Source organism: Dama dama, chromosome 29, assembly GCF_033118175.1.
Source record: "Dama dama isolate Ldn47 chromosome 29, ASM3311817v1, whole genome shotgun sequence".
In the NCBI taxonomy this organism is placed as follows: Eukaryota; Metazoa; Chordata; class Mammalia; order Artiodactyla; family Cervidae; genus Dama; species Dama dama.
In genome coordinates this window covers 54319223-54337337 of record NC_083709.1, presented here as the reverse complement: position 1 = coordinate 54337337, position 18115 = coordinate 54319223, and the positions used below count along the sequence as shown (strand labels likewise).

Here is an 18115-nt window from a genome sequence, read left to right as displayed (position 1 = left end):
TAACACTGAAGGAGCCCTTGCTATGTGCCAGGCAGAGTGCCAGATCTTTCCACATATTAACTCATGTGATCTTAGCAACTGTCCCAATGTGAGAGGTACAGTTGTTACCCTCACCTTCTAGATGAGGAAACTCCAAGTCACCTGACAAGTAAATGAGGAACTAGATTGAAAACCAGTAGTATTTCATCTCTGTGGGAAGTATTTTTATCCAGAAATTGTCTCGTTGAAGCAGAAGTAGTGCATCATCCACTCTAGGTCTATTCGTGGTGGGCCTCGGGGAGATGAGATTATTCGCAAAGGCCATGGGAGCCTACGTGCTGATGAGGAGGTAGAGGAGCAGTCCCCCCTGAGCTGTGGCCTCACTCAGGCTGGGACAATCTCAAGTCTGCTGAGCATCCTAGAATGATTATCCCTGCAGATTTGAGGGTGCACTGCTCCTTCAGAGGGGCACGGGGGCCAGACCCTAGAAGGATCAGCTGTGAGGCAGGGCGTGTGGAGAGGAACTGGAGTGAGCTGCCTGCCTCCAGTTCCCCACTAGACTACAGGCTCCCCAGACCTGGGCTGGAACTGTCTTGTTCACATTAGCTGGTACGCACTGGTGTTCACTGAGGCTGCCAGGAAGGAGGGAAGGAGGTGATTTCTGAGTTTAAAGAACTAAATACATAGAAAACAATACCTGCCTCAAATAAACAAGAGCAAACTCCAGGAAACATCACATAGCCTTTGTGAAAAGCCTTCAGCAGCTTCTAGGTTTAGCATGAAAGGAGTGAGGTGAGGCGAATGGGACAGTACCTCTAATTCTTGAGTACCTGACCTAAGTAGTCTGGCTGCCCCATATAGAGAAGCCCGCGTGGAGATCAGGTTCGGAATCATGACTGCCAGCGTCCCAGGAGAGCCTCTATCAATCCTGAAAGTGCCACTGCCATCCTCCCGTCCTCCCGTCTTGGAGGCAGTTAGCTCACAAACTATTAGCCCGTGTGTTTCCTCCGCTTCTAAGAGGGGCATGAAACTCTGAGCTTCTGCATGCCGCAGAAGAGATTTCCCCTGACTATTAATGATTTTACAATGCCAAGGTCAGTGACTGTGAAAGCTTACCAGAACTCTACATTTCAGCAGTCCTCCAAGTTTCCTAGAAAGGCGTTCAGGCTCAAAATTCTAGGAACTAGTTGGAAGTCATAAAACCAAGTGAGGCTGAATGTACTTTTCTGGGTATTTTATAGGACTGTTCCCTGGGATTCTTTCTGTTTGGTAATTGTCTTGTTGCTTAATCATGGTCTCTGCTGAAATGTCAACTGTATTTTATTGCAACATAGTCATTGTAAGAAATATGAGGTATCCCTAGCTCTAGACTAAGAACATGGGATCTCAACAAGCCGTAAGTTGTCCTGATCTCCATCCACATCTGGGCAGAAATTAGGATTTTTAAAATCATAAATGTAATTAATTTCCATTTTTGAAGGACTGTGTGTATGGATACTAGATGCTTTAGAAAGGAGGTGGGAGGAGCTCGGCATTATTTTTCTCCTTTTGAAAGAAGTGGGGAAGGGAACAGAGGCTGAAGAGATGTAGGGATGTGCGCAGAACGAGGAAGAGCCACGCCAGGGCTCTCCTGCAGAACCCAAGTATCTTCTCACCACACAACAGCAAGCATCTTTCTAGTTGCTTTTTTTCTTATTTAGGTGGTCTAGAGTTTTTATGGGACTTGCCTCGTGTTTTTATTCCCTGATTAGATATTTAATCCATCTGGTATTCGGTACAGAGTTTCCTTGCAACTTTTTAAAAATTGAAGTATAGTTGATTTCTAGTATTTCAGGTGTACAACAAAATGATTCAGTTATATATATGTATAATATATATATATAAAGAATTTTCAGATTCTTTTCCATTATAATTTACTATAAGATATTGAATATAGTTCCTTGTGCTATACAGTAGGTCCTTGTTGTTTATTTTATATATAGTGGTGTGTGTCTGTTAATCCCTGTTATCCCTCCTCCCCTTTCCTCTTTGGCAACCATAAGTTTGTTTTCTATGTCTGTGAGTCCATTTCTGTTTTGTAAACACGTTCCTTTATATCATATTTTAGATTCCACATGTAAGTGATAGCACACAGTATTTGTCTTTCTCTCTCTGACTGACTTTGCTGAGTATAATCATCTCTAGGTCCGTTCACATTGCTGCAAATGGCATTATTTCATTCTTTCTATGACTGAGTAATATTCTGCTGTATATATGTACCACATCTTTATCCATTCATCCATCAATGGACACTTAGGTTGCTTCCATGTCATGAATATTGTAAATAATGCTGCTGTGAACACTATGGTGCATGTTTCTTTTTGAATTAGTATTTTTGTCTTTTCTGGGTATATGCCCAAGAGTGGGATTGCTGAATCATATAGTAGCTCTATGTTTAGTCTTTTAAGGAACCTCCTTACTGTTCTCCATAGTGGCTACACCAGTTTACATTCCCACCAACTAGTATAGGAAGGTTCCTCTTCAAATTTCTTTTGATTCCCTTTATGAATGAAGTGGGATGTCATATCCAGAAGTCAGTCTAAATTCATTTCCAAGTTCAACTTTAGGATTTGGTTCTAGAGCTGTTCTTACATCTTTCTCATCCCAGCATCCTATTAACAGTGTCCTAAACACCTGCACTATAGATGCATATTTAGCTTGTGATATCAGGCCTCTGGGCTATGTGGCCTCATGGAAAATATGCCTTGTTGGGCCCTTTGTATGAGTAATTTCTACACACTTCATATTATTCCTGAAAAAAAATCACTTCTCCTCTGCTTACTTTCCAACTTGGGTCAAAACACCTCAAATCCTATCATCTTCCGAGAAGATATATCCTTCTAGAAACCAACCCATGAGCTAAATCCCATCACTTCATCTAGGAAAAAATATTAAAAGTGATAAAAACTGTCCACAGCAATATACTAATTTGGGGTCAAATGTAAGGGGTCAATGGTCCTCCACTTCCTTCTTCTCCAAAGGGATGTGATCATAAAGAACATTAGGACAGGAAAAGAGGGCCCCAGTGGCATAGCACACTCTGAGGCTGATTACATGTGGAGAAAGCACAGAGCCTTTTAGTTCCAGAGGACAGTGCCAGCTCCCTCCCTCTGCTGCTGCCTCTTAGAGCTCCCACCTGCCCTCTGAACTTCTGCAGAAGCTTCCCTCACACCCTCACTGCCAACCCACCAGCCTTAGCCTGGGCAGTACATTTGCCAAGGACACTTTGTTGTGATGGAGTATTGTTAGACTCAGCAATGTAAGCCCTATGGTATGTGTGGCCCTAAACAAGTCATGGTGGAGGATGGCACCTGCCTGGCTCCTGGTTTACAATCTTTCATTTCTACGCTGATGGCTCCTCTAATTTGCTACCTTCCTTTCCCAGCTGCTGGACCTCCTAGGGGCCAGTGCTGTTCACTTTGCCACTATTACCAAGTCTAAGCTTGCTTTGCCTGAAGCACAACAGGCCAGTAAGTCTACAGATGAGGTGTTGAGGCAAGGAATACAACTTTATTTGGAAAGCAACAGACTGAGAAGATGGCACACTAATGTCTCAAAATAGCCATATTATCAGGGTCTGGATGTCAGGTTCTTTCATAGAGCAGAGATGAGGGGAGATGAGGAAGTAAAGTAAAAAGGCCATTAATCTAGCAAATATCTCCTGAAATGTCCAGCCATGGGGAGGGGATGTGTTTCTTCCTTCCTATAGCCTTCCAGTCGTGGACAGGATCCAGAACAAAGGCATTTTGGTTTAACATTCAGGCAGAGATGCAGGGTTCCCCAAGGCAGATCTTTATGTCTGGACAGTATCCTTTTAGGGAACAAAAGCAACGTAAAGCAAAGGTTCGGAAATAAAAGAAACAGACCCATCTTAGAGTCACAATTGGCTCTTCCCTGTAATACCACCACTTCCCAGTCACACCTGACAAATCATGTCTCCACTCAAAATTGATGCTGCTCTAAAATCCAAGTCCCAACTTCAAGTACAAAAACCCTACCCCCTACCACCATCACTTCATATCAAACTTGAATGCCAAGCTTCTCCATAATTCACTAGTCTGATACCAAATTCCTGAGATCATCCACATGAAATATACTTTCATCCACATAAAAGTATTTTTAAAGTGTAGTTTTCTGTGTCCTGTTCCTAGTTGAGGGTCCAAACAATCACTCCCAAAGCTGAGTCATTGTTTCTAATTCAGTTAGGTCTTCGGTCATACTGAGCAATCTCTTTATTCATCTCTAGTCAGTGGATACCCTCTCCTGTTCTCTACAATCATTGTTCCAAACCTCTTACATGTTAATCTGACTGCTTCTCAGGATCTTCTGTAATGCATTTCAGAATCTTTATAGTATGACAATATGAACTTCCTTCTTTCTTAGAGCTTGGTCTTATTTCCAAATAATGATTCTAAAATATGGAAGTAAATATTGCAACTAGACTATTATGTTGATCCAGTCCATCAATTCAGGATATATAGGACTGAAAATAAACTGATTTTTTAAGACATTAGTCAAGAATCTTTCAAGGATGTCTACAGATATAGAAAAGAGGTAGTTTGGGGAGAATTGGAGGGGACCTGGTATTTACCTTTATTTGGAAGATGATGGGCAGAAACAACCTAAGAAGCTAAATTTAAGGAATAGGATCACTATTATGTCCCAGCAGCTGAAAGTGTAGCTTCTCAATAGCATCATATTCTTACTTGAGTAGGGCACCTTAAGGCAAGAAAAAGCCAAGGACATAGGAAATGTGCTAATGGAATAAACTGAAGCAAAGATATTAGGTCATCAAGTTTGTGTCCTTTTCAGTAACTTCTCTGTAGCATTTGATGCTGTCAACTCCTCTTCCCTCTCCCATTACTTTCCTGAGAAGTCAGTGATGTTAGACTTTAGATTCTTTTTCTGATTCCTTGCCATTTCTCTTACAGTTCATTTATCTTTCTATTGCTAGTTCCCTTCTTCCTCCTCATACTATAAAAAGATATTTATCAAAGACCAGTTCTTGGCCTTTTCCCCTTTCATTCATTATTCTGACTTCAGTTATTTTGAGACAACTCCCAAATGCACACATATCGAGCCCTATCTTCCTCCAGACTCCTTCATTTCCAGAGTCCATGTTTTCAAACATTCCCTTACTCTTCCTTTCTTAACCTATTGCTATGCCCTATTAACATGGTTCCCTCTAACCCAATATCCCCCCCATCAATCTATTTTATACACTGCAGGGATTTACAAACTTCTGTAAAGAGGCAGATGTTAAGTAGGTTAGGTTTTGTGTGCCCCAAACAGTGCTGCCACATATTTTTCTGTTTGTTTATTTGATTTTAAACAAACCTTTAAAATATACGAACCATTCTCAGCTTACTGGCTATAGGAAAACAGACCAGGGACCAAATTTGACCCTCAAATTATGATTTGTTGACCTCTGCTGTATAGTATTGCTAGACACTCTTGCTGGAGGATAGAACCAGTTTCATCAGTCCTTTGAATATGGAGTATAATGTGTTGCTTATAGTGCCAGTTTTATATTTCACCACTTTTTTACAGACCCCTCATACTAACCCAGCTAATTTTCTTGCAATCATTTTTTAATGTCCTACTTCCTTGAATTTATTCAAGTCTAGAACCCCCTCTTTAGCCATAGCCGGTTGCCAAATACATGCACATATATGCACGTACATGCACATATGCACACACACACCCCCCCCCCCCAGAAGATACCTCACTGCTGGGAGGGGGTGTATATATATGTATCTCCACCTTCCCAGGTAAGCTGTTAAGAGCAGAGTCTCTAATTTGTTATTCTGTTTCCCTTGCATTCACTATCCCTAACTGTGCTTATTGGATCCCATAAATCTTTGTTTAATGGGTGAGTGAGTGAATGAGTGAATTCAGATGAATATACATTAAGGCAGAAAGATACATATTCAGTATCCACAAATTGCCCTAAAATCTTCACTAACACAGTGGCATGCATCCTTAAGGTTTCATAGATTGGTTATGGACGTAGATTTTATCTGGGGCCAATTGCTTAAGTTACTGGACTTATGGGAGGTATCCCAGTATGGTTGTTATGAGGAACAAGCTCTCAAAACAGAAACACCTATATTCAAATTCTGTCTATGAGTCACTACAGATGCAAGTTAGAGTATACATGTAGATACCTACTCTTTTTTTTTTTTTTTTTTTGGAGTGTTAAACGAAACATAGAATTTATTAATGTATTTACATAATTTATAATCTGTAAGCAGTGGTCTCATAAATATATGACTACAACTTTACATGTGCTAAGCAAGCGGCAGATAACTGTTTCCCCCACCAAGACAGCTCGGTTAAATAAAAAACGGACAGCATTTACTCCACTTTCTGGGCTTCCTCTCTTCTTTTGGAAAACATGGCTAGTCAGTTTAAACTGAATCTGCAATTCAACATGTTCCAGGCAGCCTCTCTACCACCACCATTTCGATCGTCAGAGGTTACCTAAAAAGGTGGCAGTGACATGCCTGGGGACGCAGGTGCGACAGGGTGCTGGGCTGCTGCGTCCAATGGAAAGTGCGTCAGAGACGGCAGGGGTGGGTGCCTCTCCATCAGCCCCAGAAACAACCCACGTCAGCTTCAGACGATCATAACTGCCATCCGTCCATGGTGGTAACGGCACACATTCTAAATGCTACCACTCCCTCTCACAGTGGCAATGGGAAACCAAGGGAAGGAATGTCTCCACAAGGTCATTTTTTTCCCCCTCAAGAACCACGAAAGTGCTAATTTTCCCTTTACAAATGTGACATAGAATCTTGACTACAAAGCTACTCAATGATCTCGTCCTACCATCCACACAACTGTACATTCCTTCTCAGCAAGATCAGGAGCCAACGATGCAGTCCCTGTGTACACAGAGATTCTTTACAGGACGGAAGTCCACAGACTGACGTATTATTGCTGCAGTCTCCAAAGGGGAGACGAAACCGGTCAATTCCTGTGAATCCTTGTTGCCCGAAGAAGATCCAAGACTGGCAGGCGACCCCCGGAGGCGGGGCCTAGCCCTCCCTAGACCTGTCAGGGCCACCTACTTCATCGGGAAGCCCGGGGGTCCGAGGCCCGGTCAGCAGCAGCTCTGCTTTGGCGCCGAAGGCTGTCTGCGGAGTTTGAAGCCCTTTCCACCAGAAGGCGGGCTAGCGTCAGTGGATGGAATTCTTCGACTAATTTCTATAAAGAGTTCATTTATGTTTATCGTGTTCTTCGCGCTTGTCTCTACAAAGACTGCATGGATGGAGTCAGCGTAGTCCTTGGCATCTCTCTCCACGACCTCTCTTACATCGGTAAGATCACACTTATTTCCTGCAATGGCAGCTACAATATTGGGTGGGCCGTGCTGCCGAAGCTCTTTTACCCAATTCTTTAATGTTGAAAATGTCTCTTCTTTCGTGATGTCGTAAACAATTATAGCTGCAGCCGAGCCTCGGTAGTACATTGGCGTTAAGGCACGAAACCGTTCTTGTCCAGCTGTGTCCCAGATGAGGAATTTATGTAGTTCATTTTGGTACTGGACAGTCTTGGTCATAAAAGATGCCCCTATTGTTGGGTTGATGTTCGGGTCAAAACTGTCTTCCACGAACCGCCACACAATACTTGATTTACCCACACCTGTATCCCCCAGCAGACACACTTTGAGCTCCCTCAGCGCCATGGCCTGGGAGCCAGGGGCGCGGGCCCGCCGCCGCCCTAAGTTGAGAAGGGAGAGGCCCGGCCCAGCACGAGCATCCCCCGGCGCCACCGCCGCCGCACGGCCTAGCCCCGGCCGCGGGGCGCGCAGAGGCGGCGGCCGCCCGTTCGCTGGCCCTCGGCCCGGCCCGTCCGTCGCCAGCCGCGAGGGGCCCGTCTTAGCAGCCCGGACGGTGCCGCGGGTTCCGGGCACCACCGCCGCCGCCATCTTGGGACGCCGGCCGGGTCACCTGACCTCCCCGCCCACTTCGGCAGCCACCTTCGCCGAGAGGGCGGGGCCTAGATACCTACTCTTATCCTTGTGTTTTTTCTCTAGTCCTGGTTATAATTGTCATTGAGGCACAGTTTAACTTGAGTCACTTGTCATCCATCTTCATGTTCATCTCCCTTCCTGCTCATCTTCACAGACAGAGAGTATAGACAAGAGGAAACATAATATGTAAAGTCCTCCTTGGTAGAAAAGGAGTGAGCCTGTGTCTTCCCTGTTTGACATCAATGGCCAAACAAGGGCAGCAGATCTCCTATGGCCACAAAGGAAAAAAATTTCTTGGAGCTGAAAAAGGTGTTTTTAAGCCAAATGGCTAAAAGTCGTAGAGTCATGTATCAAGGTTAGAAAATAGTTCTATCTAACATAGTACATGGGAAGAAATAGAAATGCTTTTTGAGATCAATGCTGAATTGTACCTAGATTCTTTTAAGTTCATTTAACTCTCCCTATAACATAATTTAGGCTTCTCAGGTGGCGCTGGTAGTTAAGAACCCACCTGCCAATGCAGGAGATTAAAAGGTGCGGATTCAGTCCCTGGGTCGGGAAGGTACCCTGGAGGAGGGCATGGCAATCCACTCTAGTATTCTTGCCTGGAGAATCCCATGGAGAGAGGACCCTGGAGGGCTACGGTCCATAGTGTCGCAAAGAGTTGGACACAACTGAAGAGACTTAGCATGCACACACGTAACATAATTTAAGGCCGGACACGACTGAGCGACTAAGCACAGCACATATATGATATGGTGGAAAGAGGATGTAGAAGTATTACTCCATTAAAAATGTTTCCTTATTAGTTCTCAAAACACAGTGGGTTACTGATTAATTTTTGGAAGTTCTGAAGCTCTTTAGGTGGTTAGAATGTCCCTATCTTAGGAATAAGGATGATGAAGGCTTTGGAGTCAACGTGTCTGACTTCAAATCCCACATCTGTCATTTAATACGTGGCATTAGGCAAGTTATTTAGTCTCTAGATTATTTAGTTTTCTCTTCCAGAAAGTTAAGATAATAATAGTATTTCTGTTATGGGGTTAATTATAAGGGTTAAATGAAGTAATATATGCAAAGAACATAGTGAGCATTGAATAAATACTTCTATTGTAACACTAATGATAATGTCTATATAATACTTTAACAAAGATGATTTTCTTGTCATCTTATTTGATACTGCAGTCAACCTTGCCAAGGTCAGTTTTAGTATTTCCTAGGGAAACCAAGACTCAGAGATTTAAGTACAAGCCCAACATCAGGTAGCTTATTAGAGGTAACCCCAAGACTTGAACCAAGAGCATCTTTCTGCAAGTTCTCAGCTCTTTCCCCAGTATTTCAGCTGATTCCATGTTCTAAATATCAGGTATGACCAAGTTTAAAATGACTTTATGTATGTTTATGGCCGATTCATGTTGATGTATAGCAAAAACCATCACAATATGGTATTATTCTCCAATTAAAATAAATTAATCCATTTAAAAAATAAATTAGGAGCCCATTTACTCTTTCATTTCTTGAATATTTGGAGCAAATATTTCTTAGATTTTTAGAGTCCTGGAAAGAAAAGAATACATTATTGATATTCCTGGAACGCCCTCTACCCCTATACAGTAGTCATTATAGTCCTATAGGGAAAATGTAAGCACAGTGTCCAAATCACTTGAAATTTCTTCATCAAGGCACAATGAAATTATTCTTTTTCAGCATTATATTTTAATCAGACTAACTGGAAACCCCAAATTAAAGATCAACTTTCCTATTTTCTCATAGCATATTCATTGAAATAAAAAAGAAATTTGAATGAAATTTCATTTACACGGTTTGTTTCTAAGATAGCCAATAATAATGAGAAGAAGAACACCTTTCATCTAATGATGCATAATGTATAATAATACCTTATAATAGACAAAGGTCTGTTGCACTCCTTGTGTTATTAGAGCTGCAAAGTAATGGGACAGGAATTACATCTTTTTTTTCAGTTAACTAGAAAAATTAAACAAATTGAGGAAGATTACAGAAGTATACAGAAAATAGCCATTGGAGCTTCAACCTTACAATCCAGGTCTCAGATTCTTTCTCATAATCAACAAAAATGCACAGAAGTTTAATGCCTCTTTCAACCATATTCATTTAAAAATACTAATAGAGTAAGGCAGTGGGGAAATATAGCAAGTATTTTCTTTTACTAAGAAAAATAAAATAATGCAATAATTAAAATATAAATAACGCACAGAAATAAACACATTGTTGTATTATTTTATTTCCTTTAAGAGTTGACTTACTAAATAATTTACATGACAGTTGGTTTGAATTCCAGCTCTAGAAAGACTGTTCATCTCGCTTCCACTCTTTATTTTCCCTATCCTCCCTGGTCCAGTGTCTCACCATTTTCCCCTAGATCTCTGGTGTCTGCTCAGTCTCACTGCCGCCAGTCTCTCCATTCCAACTGACACTCAACTGCTGAATGAATCCTTTTAAAGAGCATCTCTTATGACTTCCCGTCTACTCAGAAACCCCTATCTCACTCTTCAATGTTCAGAATGAAGAAAACCCACTCCCAATTGCCTATGCGATAATTTCAGGTAGAAGGCAAATTCATTTTATTATTTTAAAAGGTATGTTTTTATTTACATATGTATTAGAAATGGTTATAATAAAACACAAAACCATGGATATTAAGCCTTAAAAAATATAAGTTTTAAAGGAGGATCAGTTTGAAAAAAGATCTAATTGTCATATTAAGATATAAATAATGGCAGAAAGATGAAGATTGTACAAGAATGACTGTAGGTTGAAACATACTGGTTTTCAGAATTAATTTTCAGTTTCTTAACCTAGCATTCAAGATCCTCTGTGATCCAGATCTAGTCTACTTTTCTGGTCAAGACTGAGCAGTACTACTACTTTTGTCCCTTATTATTCTAGTCCCACCACATCTAATTTTCTTTGAGAGAAAAGACTGTGCCTTAAACATCTTTCTGCATTTTGTGCAAGCTCTTGAATCCTCTCTCAAATGTTAAATGCACTGGGTCCTACAAGCGGTGGGACAGAGGCTTCACTCCTACCCTTCAGCCTATTCCCAAATAGGAATTTTTCTATTCTAAATGGGAATACATGGACTAGTATTTTCCCTGAATTCAATAGAGTTACAAGTCAGCCTAGGGTCCAAGAACAACTAGAAGTCTCTAGGGAGTTCTGTGAATCCTCTGAAAATGTACATAAGATTCTGTGTGTGTATGCATTTCGTGGAAAGAATGCATTCAATTCTCAGATTTCCCAAGGTATGAGTAACTCCAGAGTTAAGAACCACTATATTAGGGGTCTCTCTATGGCAGCAACCAAATTATAATCATGGGAGTCACAAACTTTGCCTCACATTCCTTCTAATTCCTCAGAGATACCACATTTAGATAAACATTTAAACTCAGCAATTTTTAAATGTGTGAACTTCCACATTTTTCAATATGAGTTTTGTAGAGGTAGCCTCTTCCATGCTAAATAGTCAATCGTGCATTTTAGGAAGTTGTCCACTTATAAATGGACTGTGATCCAAGGATCTATTTATATCCCAGAATCCATTTTCTCATATAGCAGTGTAAATAATTTAGCAAAATTCTGGTTTGCTATAAAAAGTCGAAGAACAGGAAACCACGAAGTGTTGTAGGAAGGAAGGAAAAGATTGTCATTCCCTTCTTTGGGACATCCCCATCGTCTTCCTCCAGTGTTACCCATCCCCCACCTCCTATAAACCCATGTGCTGCCTGCCCAGCATCTTATCTGGAAATCTGAAGTCCCAGCACCAGGACTGAAAGCTCTTTGACCTCTGTAACTTGCTTAGCTTCCAACAGGGGAAACTTACTGAACCAAAGGAATTATTGATTAGGGGACTTTAAGGTAGTATAACAAATTAAGAGGGGAATACAGGTGGGAAGGGCAATGAAGAGGTAGGATGCCGGGTCTTTTTTGGAAATCTAATGTCAACTCTCATATTCAAATCGTTTCCAAACTCTGCTTCCTGCAGCATCTTCATGATGTGGAAAGACCAGGAGAAAAGGCATGCTGAACATGACAGGTGGCAGCCTACCTTTTCTCTGTTTTAAATTCATCTTAGTTCTCCAACCATTTCCCAGTAATACTTCAGTCAACTAAAGTTAACTAAAGTTTGAGAATTACTTCTTCAAAATAGACAGTTGTTTCCCAGCTTATTCCCTTCCTCCTCTTCTTTCATTCCATAGTTCTTTCTTTTAATTTTATTAAAGTATAGTTGATATACAGGCTTCCCTGGTGGCTCAGAGGGTAAAGAATCTGCCTGCAATGCAATGTGGGAGACCTGGGTTCAATCCCTGGGTTGGGAAGATCCCCTTCAGGAGGACATGGCAGCGCACTATAGTACTCTTGCCTGGAGAGTCCCCATGGACAGAGGAGCCTGATGGTCTGCAGTCCATGGGGTCACAAAGAGTCGGACATGAATAAGCACAACTCAGCATGGTTGATTTACAGTGTGTTAATTTCTACTGTACAGTGGAGTGACTCAGTTATACAAATACATATACTTTTTTATATTATTTTCTGTTATGGTTTATCACAGGATATTGAATTTAGTTCCCTGTACTATATAGTAGGTACTTGTTGTTCATCCAGCCAACGTATAGTAGTTTGCATCTGCCAATTCCAAACTCCCAGTTTTCCCTCCCCACGCAACCTCCTCCTTGGAAACCACAAGTCTGTTTGTTCTCTATGTCTGAGTATGTTTCTATTTGATACCTATGTTCATTTGTGTCAAATTTTAGATTCCACACAAAGTGATATCATATAGTATTTGTCTTTCTGACTTTTTAATTTGTTTTTAATTGAAAGATAATTTCTTTACAATATTGTGTTGGTTTCTGCTATACAGCAACATGAATTAGCCATAGGTATACATATGTCTATACAAAACTACAAAAAAGATCAATATAAAAAAGATCTTCATGACCTGGATAATCACGATGGTGTGGTCACTCATCTAGAGCCAGACATCCTGGAATGCCAGGTCAAGTGGGCCTTAGGAAGCATCACTATGAACAAAGCTAGTGGAGGCGTGGAATTCCAGTTGAGCTATTTCAAATCCTAAAAGATGATGGTATGAAAGTGCTGCACTCAATATGCCAGCAAACTTGGAAAACTCAGCAGTGGCCACAGGACTGGAAAAGGTCAGTTTTCATTCCAATCCCAAAGAAAGGCAATGCCAAAGAATGCTCCAACTACTGCACAATTGTATTCATCTCACACACTAGTAAAGTAATGCCCAAAATTCTCCAAGCCAGGCTTCAACAGTACATGAACCGTGAACTTCCAGATGTTCAAGCTGGATTTAAAAAAGGCAGAGGAACCAGAGATCAAATTGCCAACATCCACTGGATCATCGTAAAAGCAATAGAGTTCCCAAAGAACATCTACTTCTGCTTTATTGACTACACCAAAGCCTTTGATCGTGTGGACCACAGCAAACTCTGGATAATACTTCAAGAGATGGCAATACCAGACCACCTGACCTACCTCTTGAGAAATCTGTATGCAGGTCAGGAAGCAACAGTTAGAACTGGACATGGAACAACAGACTGGTTCCAAACAGGAAAAGGAGTACGTGAAGGCTGTATATTGTCACCCTGCTTATTTAACTTATATGCAGAGTGCATCCTGAGAAATGCTGGGCTGGAAGAAGCACAAGCTGGAATCAAGATTGCCGGGAGAAATATCAATAACCTCAGATATGCAGATGACACCACCCTTATGGCAGAAAGTGAAGAAGAACTAAAGAGCCTCTTGATGAAAGTGAAAGAGGAGAGTGAAAAAGTTGGCTTGAAACTCAACATTCAGAAAACTAAGATCATGGCATCCAGTTCCATCAACTTCATGGCAAATAGATGGGGAGACAGTGAAAACAGTTGAGAGGCTTTATTTTGGGGGGCTCCAAAATCACTGCAGATGGTGACTGCAGCCATGAAATTAAAAGACGCTTGCTCCTTGGAAGAAAAGTTATGACCAACCTAGAGAGAATATTAAAAGGAAGAGACATTACTTTGCCAACAAGGGTCCGTCTAGTTGAGGTCATGGTTTTTCCAGTGGTCATGTATGGATGTGAGAGTTGGACTATAAAGAAAGCTGAGCACAGAAGAGTTGATGCTTTTGAACTGTGGTATCAGAGATGACTCTTGAGAGTCCCTTGGACAGCAAGGAGATCCAACCAGTCCATCCTAAAGATCAGTACTGAATATCCATTGGAAGGACTGATGCTAAAGCTGAAACTCCAATACTTTGGCCACCAGCTGCAAAGAATCTACTCATTTGAAAAGACCCTGATGCTAGGAAAGATTGACGGCAGGATGAGAAGGGGATGACAGAGGATGAGATGGTTAGATGGCATCACCAACTCAACGGACATGAGTTTGAGTAAACTACGGGAGTTAGTGATGGACAGGGGGGCCTGGTGTGCTGAAGTCCATGGGGTCACAAAGAGTCGGACACGGCTGAGTGACTGAACTGAACTGACTGATACATATGCCCCCCTCCCTCTTGAATCTGACTTACTTTGTTTAATATGATAATCTATGGGTCCATCTATGATGCTGCAAATGACATTATTTCATTCTTGTTTTGGCTGAGTAATATTCCGTTGTATATATATGTACCACATCTTTATCCATTTTTCTGTCAATGGATACTTAGGTTGTTTCTGTGTCTTGGCTACTGAGAATAGCGCTGCTACGAACAAAGGGGTGTGTGTATCTTTTCTAACTATAGTTTTGTCAGGATATACACCCAGGAGTGGGATTGCTAGATCAAATGGCAACTCCATATTTAGTTTTTTGAGGGCAACCTCCATACTGTTTTCCATAGTGGCTGCACCAATTTATATTCCCGCCAACAGTGTAAGACACTTCCTCCACCTCTGATTACACAACTTTACTCAAACCTGTAAGTTTTACTGTGTTTTTGATGCACAGTGATTTCAGGAGGAAGAGCAGAGTAGAGGGTTGAGGTGAAAATAAGTAGGAAGAAGCTAGGGAGGCTATTTATATACATGCTGCTGCTGCTGCTAAGTCGCTTCAGTCGTGTCCGACTCTGTGCGACCCCATAGACGGCAGCCCACCAGGCTCCCCCGTCCCTGGGATTCTCCAGGCAAGAACACTGGAGTGGGCTGCCATTTTCTTATCCAATGCATGGAAGTGAAAAGTGAAAGTGAAGTGGCTCAGTTGGGGGGGGGGGTGCTATTGCCTTTATATACGTAAGTTACTGTAAACCAGGTGTCTGAAACCAGATACTTTCTACTTTCTCTTCCATGCTAATCAATGTGTATAAAATACCTTTTATCATTTGAACTCATTTACCCACACTTCCTTCTATATTTGTATTTATGCTTCTTTTTATTAGATGTGAGGCTTAGTAAATGAATACATTCATCAAATTCCAAGGTTTCAGGCAGGGCCGTTAGCCTGGTGTTGATCACATGTTGCTCAATATATCATTTTCCCAAGTTTCACCAAACCCAAAACTTAACCTGAGAAAATTACCCTAATCAGGTAAGACAAACTGCACAAAGATCACTGCTGCTCTATTATCTGTAACATTTAGCTTTGGGTTTTTACTTGACCATCTTATCCCTCAAAAAGAATTTAAATATTGTATCCACCAATCTCCTTTCCATTAAACAATATTCCGTTTCTTTTTCATTCTCACTTGGCATTTGTGTTTCCTTTTTCTCTGCCCATTTGTCCACTTCCAGTGTTCGTTATTGGCACATGGCTATCAGCAGTGGGCCCAGTGCTCAGGCCTTATTCTGGAACTGGTCTGTCATCTTCATTCCATAATGATGTGACTCACACTTCAACCTTCCCTGTCCTTATGGGCCTTAGCATCTGCCTGTGGCAGCCATGTAACTGTAGTTTCCTTCCCCTACTTCTCCTTTTTTTAATTCGTGGAAACATAGACACATAATTCATAGAAGCATAGAGCCTTGGAGTATTAAGAAACCGCTTAGTAGTGATTCTCAGCCTGGGCTGCACATTAGAATCACCTGCGGAGCTTTAAAAACTACTGATGCCTAGACCCCACACTGGATGCCCATACTGATGCCTGGATCCCTCACTCAGTTCTGGAGTATGGCCTAAGTGTGAAAGATGTTAAAAAGCTCTACAGGTGGGACTTTATCATATAAGACAATGCTTTCTTCTGCACCATTAACACTTATGTGTTCTATTTCCTTCTGTGCCTTTGGGCTTAGAGAAGGTTTAGCATAATTTTCCACAAGTAGATGGACTCATTTTTCTGTGAAATAAATTAAAAATCCACTTATATGAAATACATTATTTTCCAAAGATACCAGCAAATGAAGTATCATGATCCAGTGAGAACAGGCCTGGTGGCACTGGGCGGAGAAAGAGCATTATTAAGTAAAATTGGCTCCAACTGACTTGATTTTAAATGTTGTGATCACAATCTCCTCCATCCTCCTCCAAATACTTTGCCATGACTTAAAACAGTGGTGAGAATGACCGTTGGGGTCTCGCACCACATGATGGGCTCTCTACACACACCAGTGATAAGCCATGCAGTGATAAAAGACAGGTTAAGAGGCTGAAAGTATCACTGACTCGTGGAGGAAAAGGAAGAAAGGGAGGAAGTAGAGGAGAGAAAAAAAGGAATCATCCATCCCTAGCTTGCCAGTTGCTTTTTGTAATTTTACCTTCCCTACAATGCCAAGAGGCAAATAATGCCATCCCTATTTTTATAGACTAAAAGGGTTCTTGGAGTGACTGGAGGCCACTCGCCTGATCAGACCTCTTTCAACCACTTCTGCCTTACTGTCATCACCTGTTCAAACTCTACTGCCCTCGTTTTGAAGGGGACATAGACTCTGCAGATCTGAGTGAAATCAAGTTGCAGGTGGGAGGAAATGCAGTCTGCACCCAGGGGAGGAGCAGTACAGCTCTCACCCCTCTGGGTGGAGGCAAGCTGATTTAGGATCCAAGAAATGGAGTTTGAGTTTTTCAGGCAGCATGTTGACCTCCAAAGGGATCTGGGTCACAGGAAAAACAAATTCCAACAGAGGTCCCAGCAGGTGCTATTATACATGAATGCAAAGTCGTGAGTGGTGAATCTTTTTGCCAGGCTTCCCCAGGAAATGGGCTGGAGGACTTCTATTATTGAGCTAATGGGGGACAGTTTTGGTTGTTGTGGAGAAGGCAGACCATTCACAAAAACCCACCATTCTCTCATCTAACAACAATAAGAAATAGTCAAATGCTAATAATTCAAACACCTGGGCAAACCTGTACTTCAGCCAAATGGCATCATTTTGTTTCCATAATTGTAGAGGACAGAATGATAACCAAAGGGAGAAACCTCTTACAATATAGTATTTAGGGGTGGGAGGTGGCCAACTTTTAAGAGACATTTTCCCAAGGAATGATTACCAGTGTTCACCCTGTTTTTCTTGCTCTAGCACTGGTCTCTCATCTCAGTCACGCTGGTCTTCTTTCACGCCAAGCACCCCTGAGGCTTTCTTGGTCTCAGACATTTGCTTATATCTTTCATTTGTCTGAAAACTTTCCCTCCAGCCTTCATGTAGCTGGTTCTTATTCTTCATTTGCAGCTTGAACATCACCACCTCCAGGAAGCCTTCCCTGACCACCCTATATAAAGCAGTTCCCCTTTCCATTCCATTATTTGTTCCCTAGTAGCATTTACCACACTTGACAATCCTCTCGTTTATTTATATCTACACATATTTTTGTTTATCTGCACCTTTATCTACAAAAGCATACACAAGCATAAATGTCTTATGACATTTAGAAATGTCATACATTTCTAAATGCAAAGTAGATGCTCAACTTAAATATTTGCTGAATACATTAGCAAACAAAGCCCATGTCTGCCATGTCTGATGCTGTATTTTCTCCCCCTACCCTTTTTTATAACTACTCTTTAGGGTGGGCTCTATTTCAGACACTATGCTGTTGACACTTTGCTCATATATAATTTAAGACTCAAAACATTCCTATGTGATAGACGTTATTTCTCTGTTTTACAAATTAAGAAATTAAGGTTTGATAAATTAGTATTCTTGCCTAAGCC

General features: G+C 41.5%; 2 protein-coding genes across 14 annotated transcripts in view; one reads left to right on the top strand and one right to left on the bottom strand.

The window, feature by feature from the left end:
- The window catches only part of TRPM3 (transient receptor potential cation channel subfamily M member 3), an 896309-nt gene that overhangs the window by 712305 nt on the left and 165889 nt on the right, over positions 1 to 18115 (top strand). The window lies entirely within an intron of this gene.
- On the bottom strand, positions 6897 to 7795 carry LOC133048534 (ras-related protein Rab-22A-like). Its single transcript, XM_061132230.1, has one exon. It carries the CDS (start codon positions 7706 to 7708, stop codon positions 7124 to 7126), a length of 585 nt encoding a protein of 194 aa, XP_060988213.1. The 5' UTR covers positions 7709 to 7795; the 3' UTR covers positions 6897 to 7123.

What these genes read in the sequence shown, in the direction of transcription:
- LOC133048534 (XM_061132230.1), bottom strand. Translation starts at nt 7,708, where the DNA reads ATGGCGCTGAGGGAGCTCAAAGTGTGTCTGCTGGGGGATACAGGTGTG.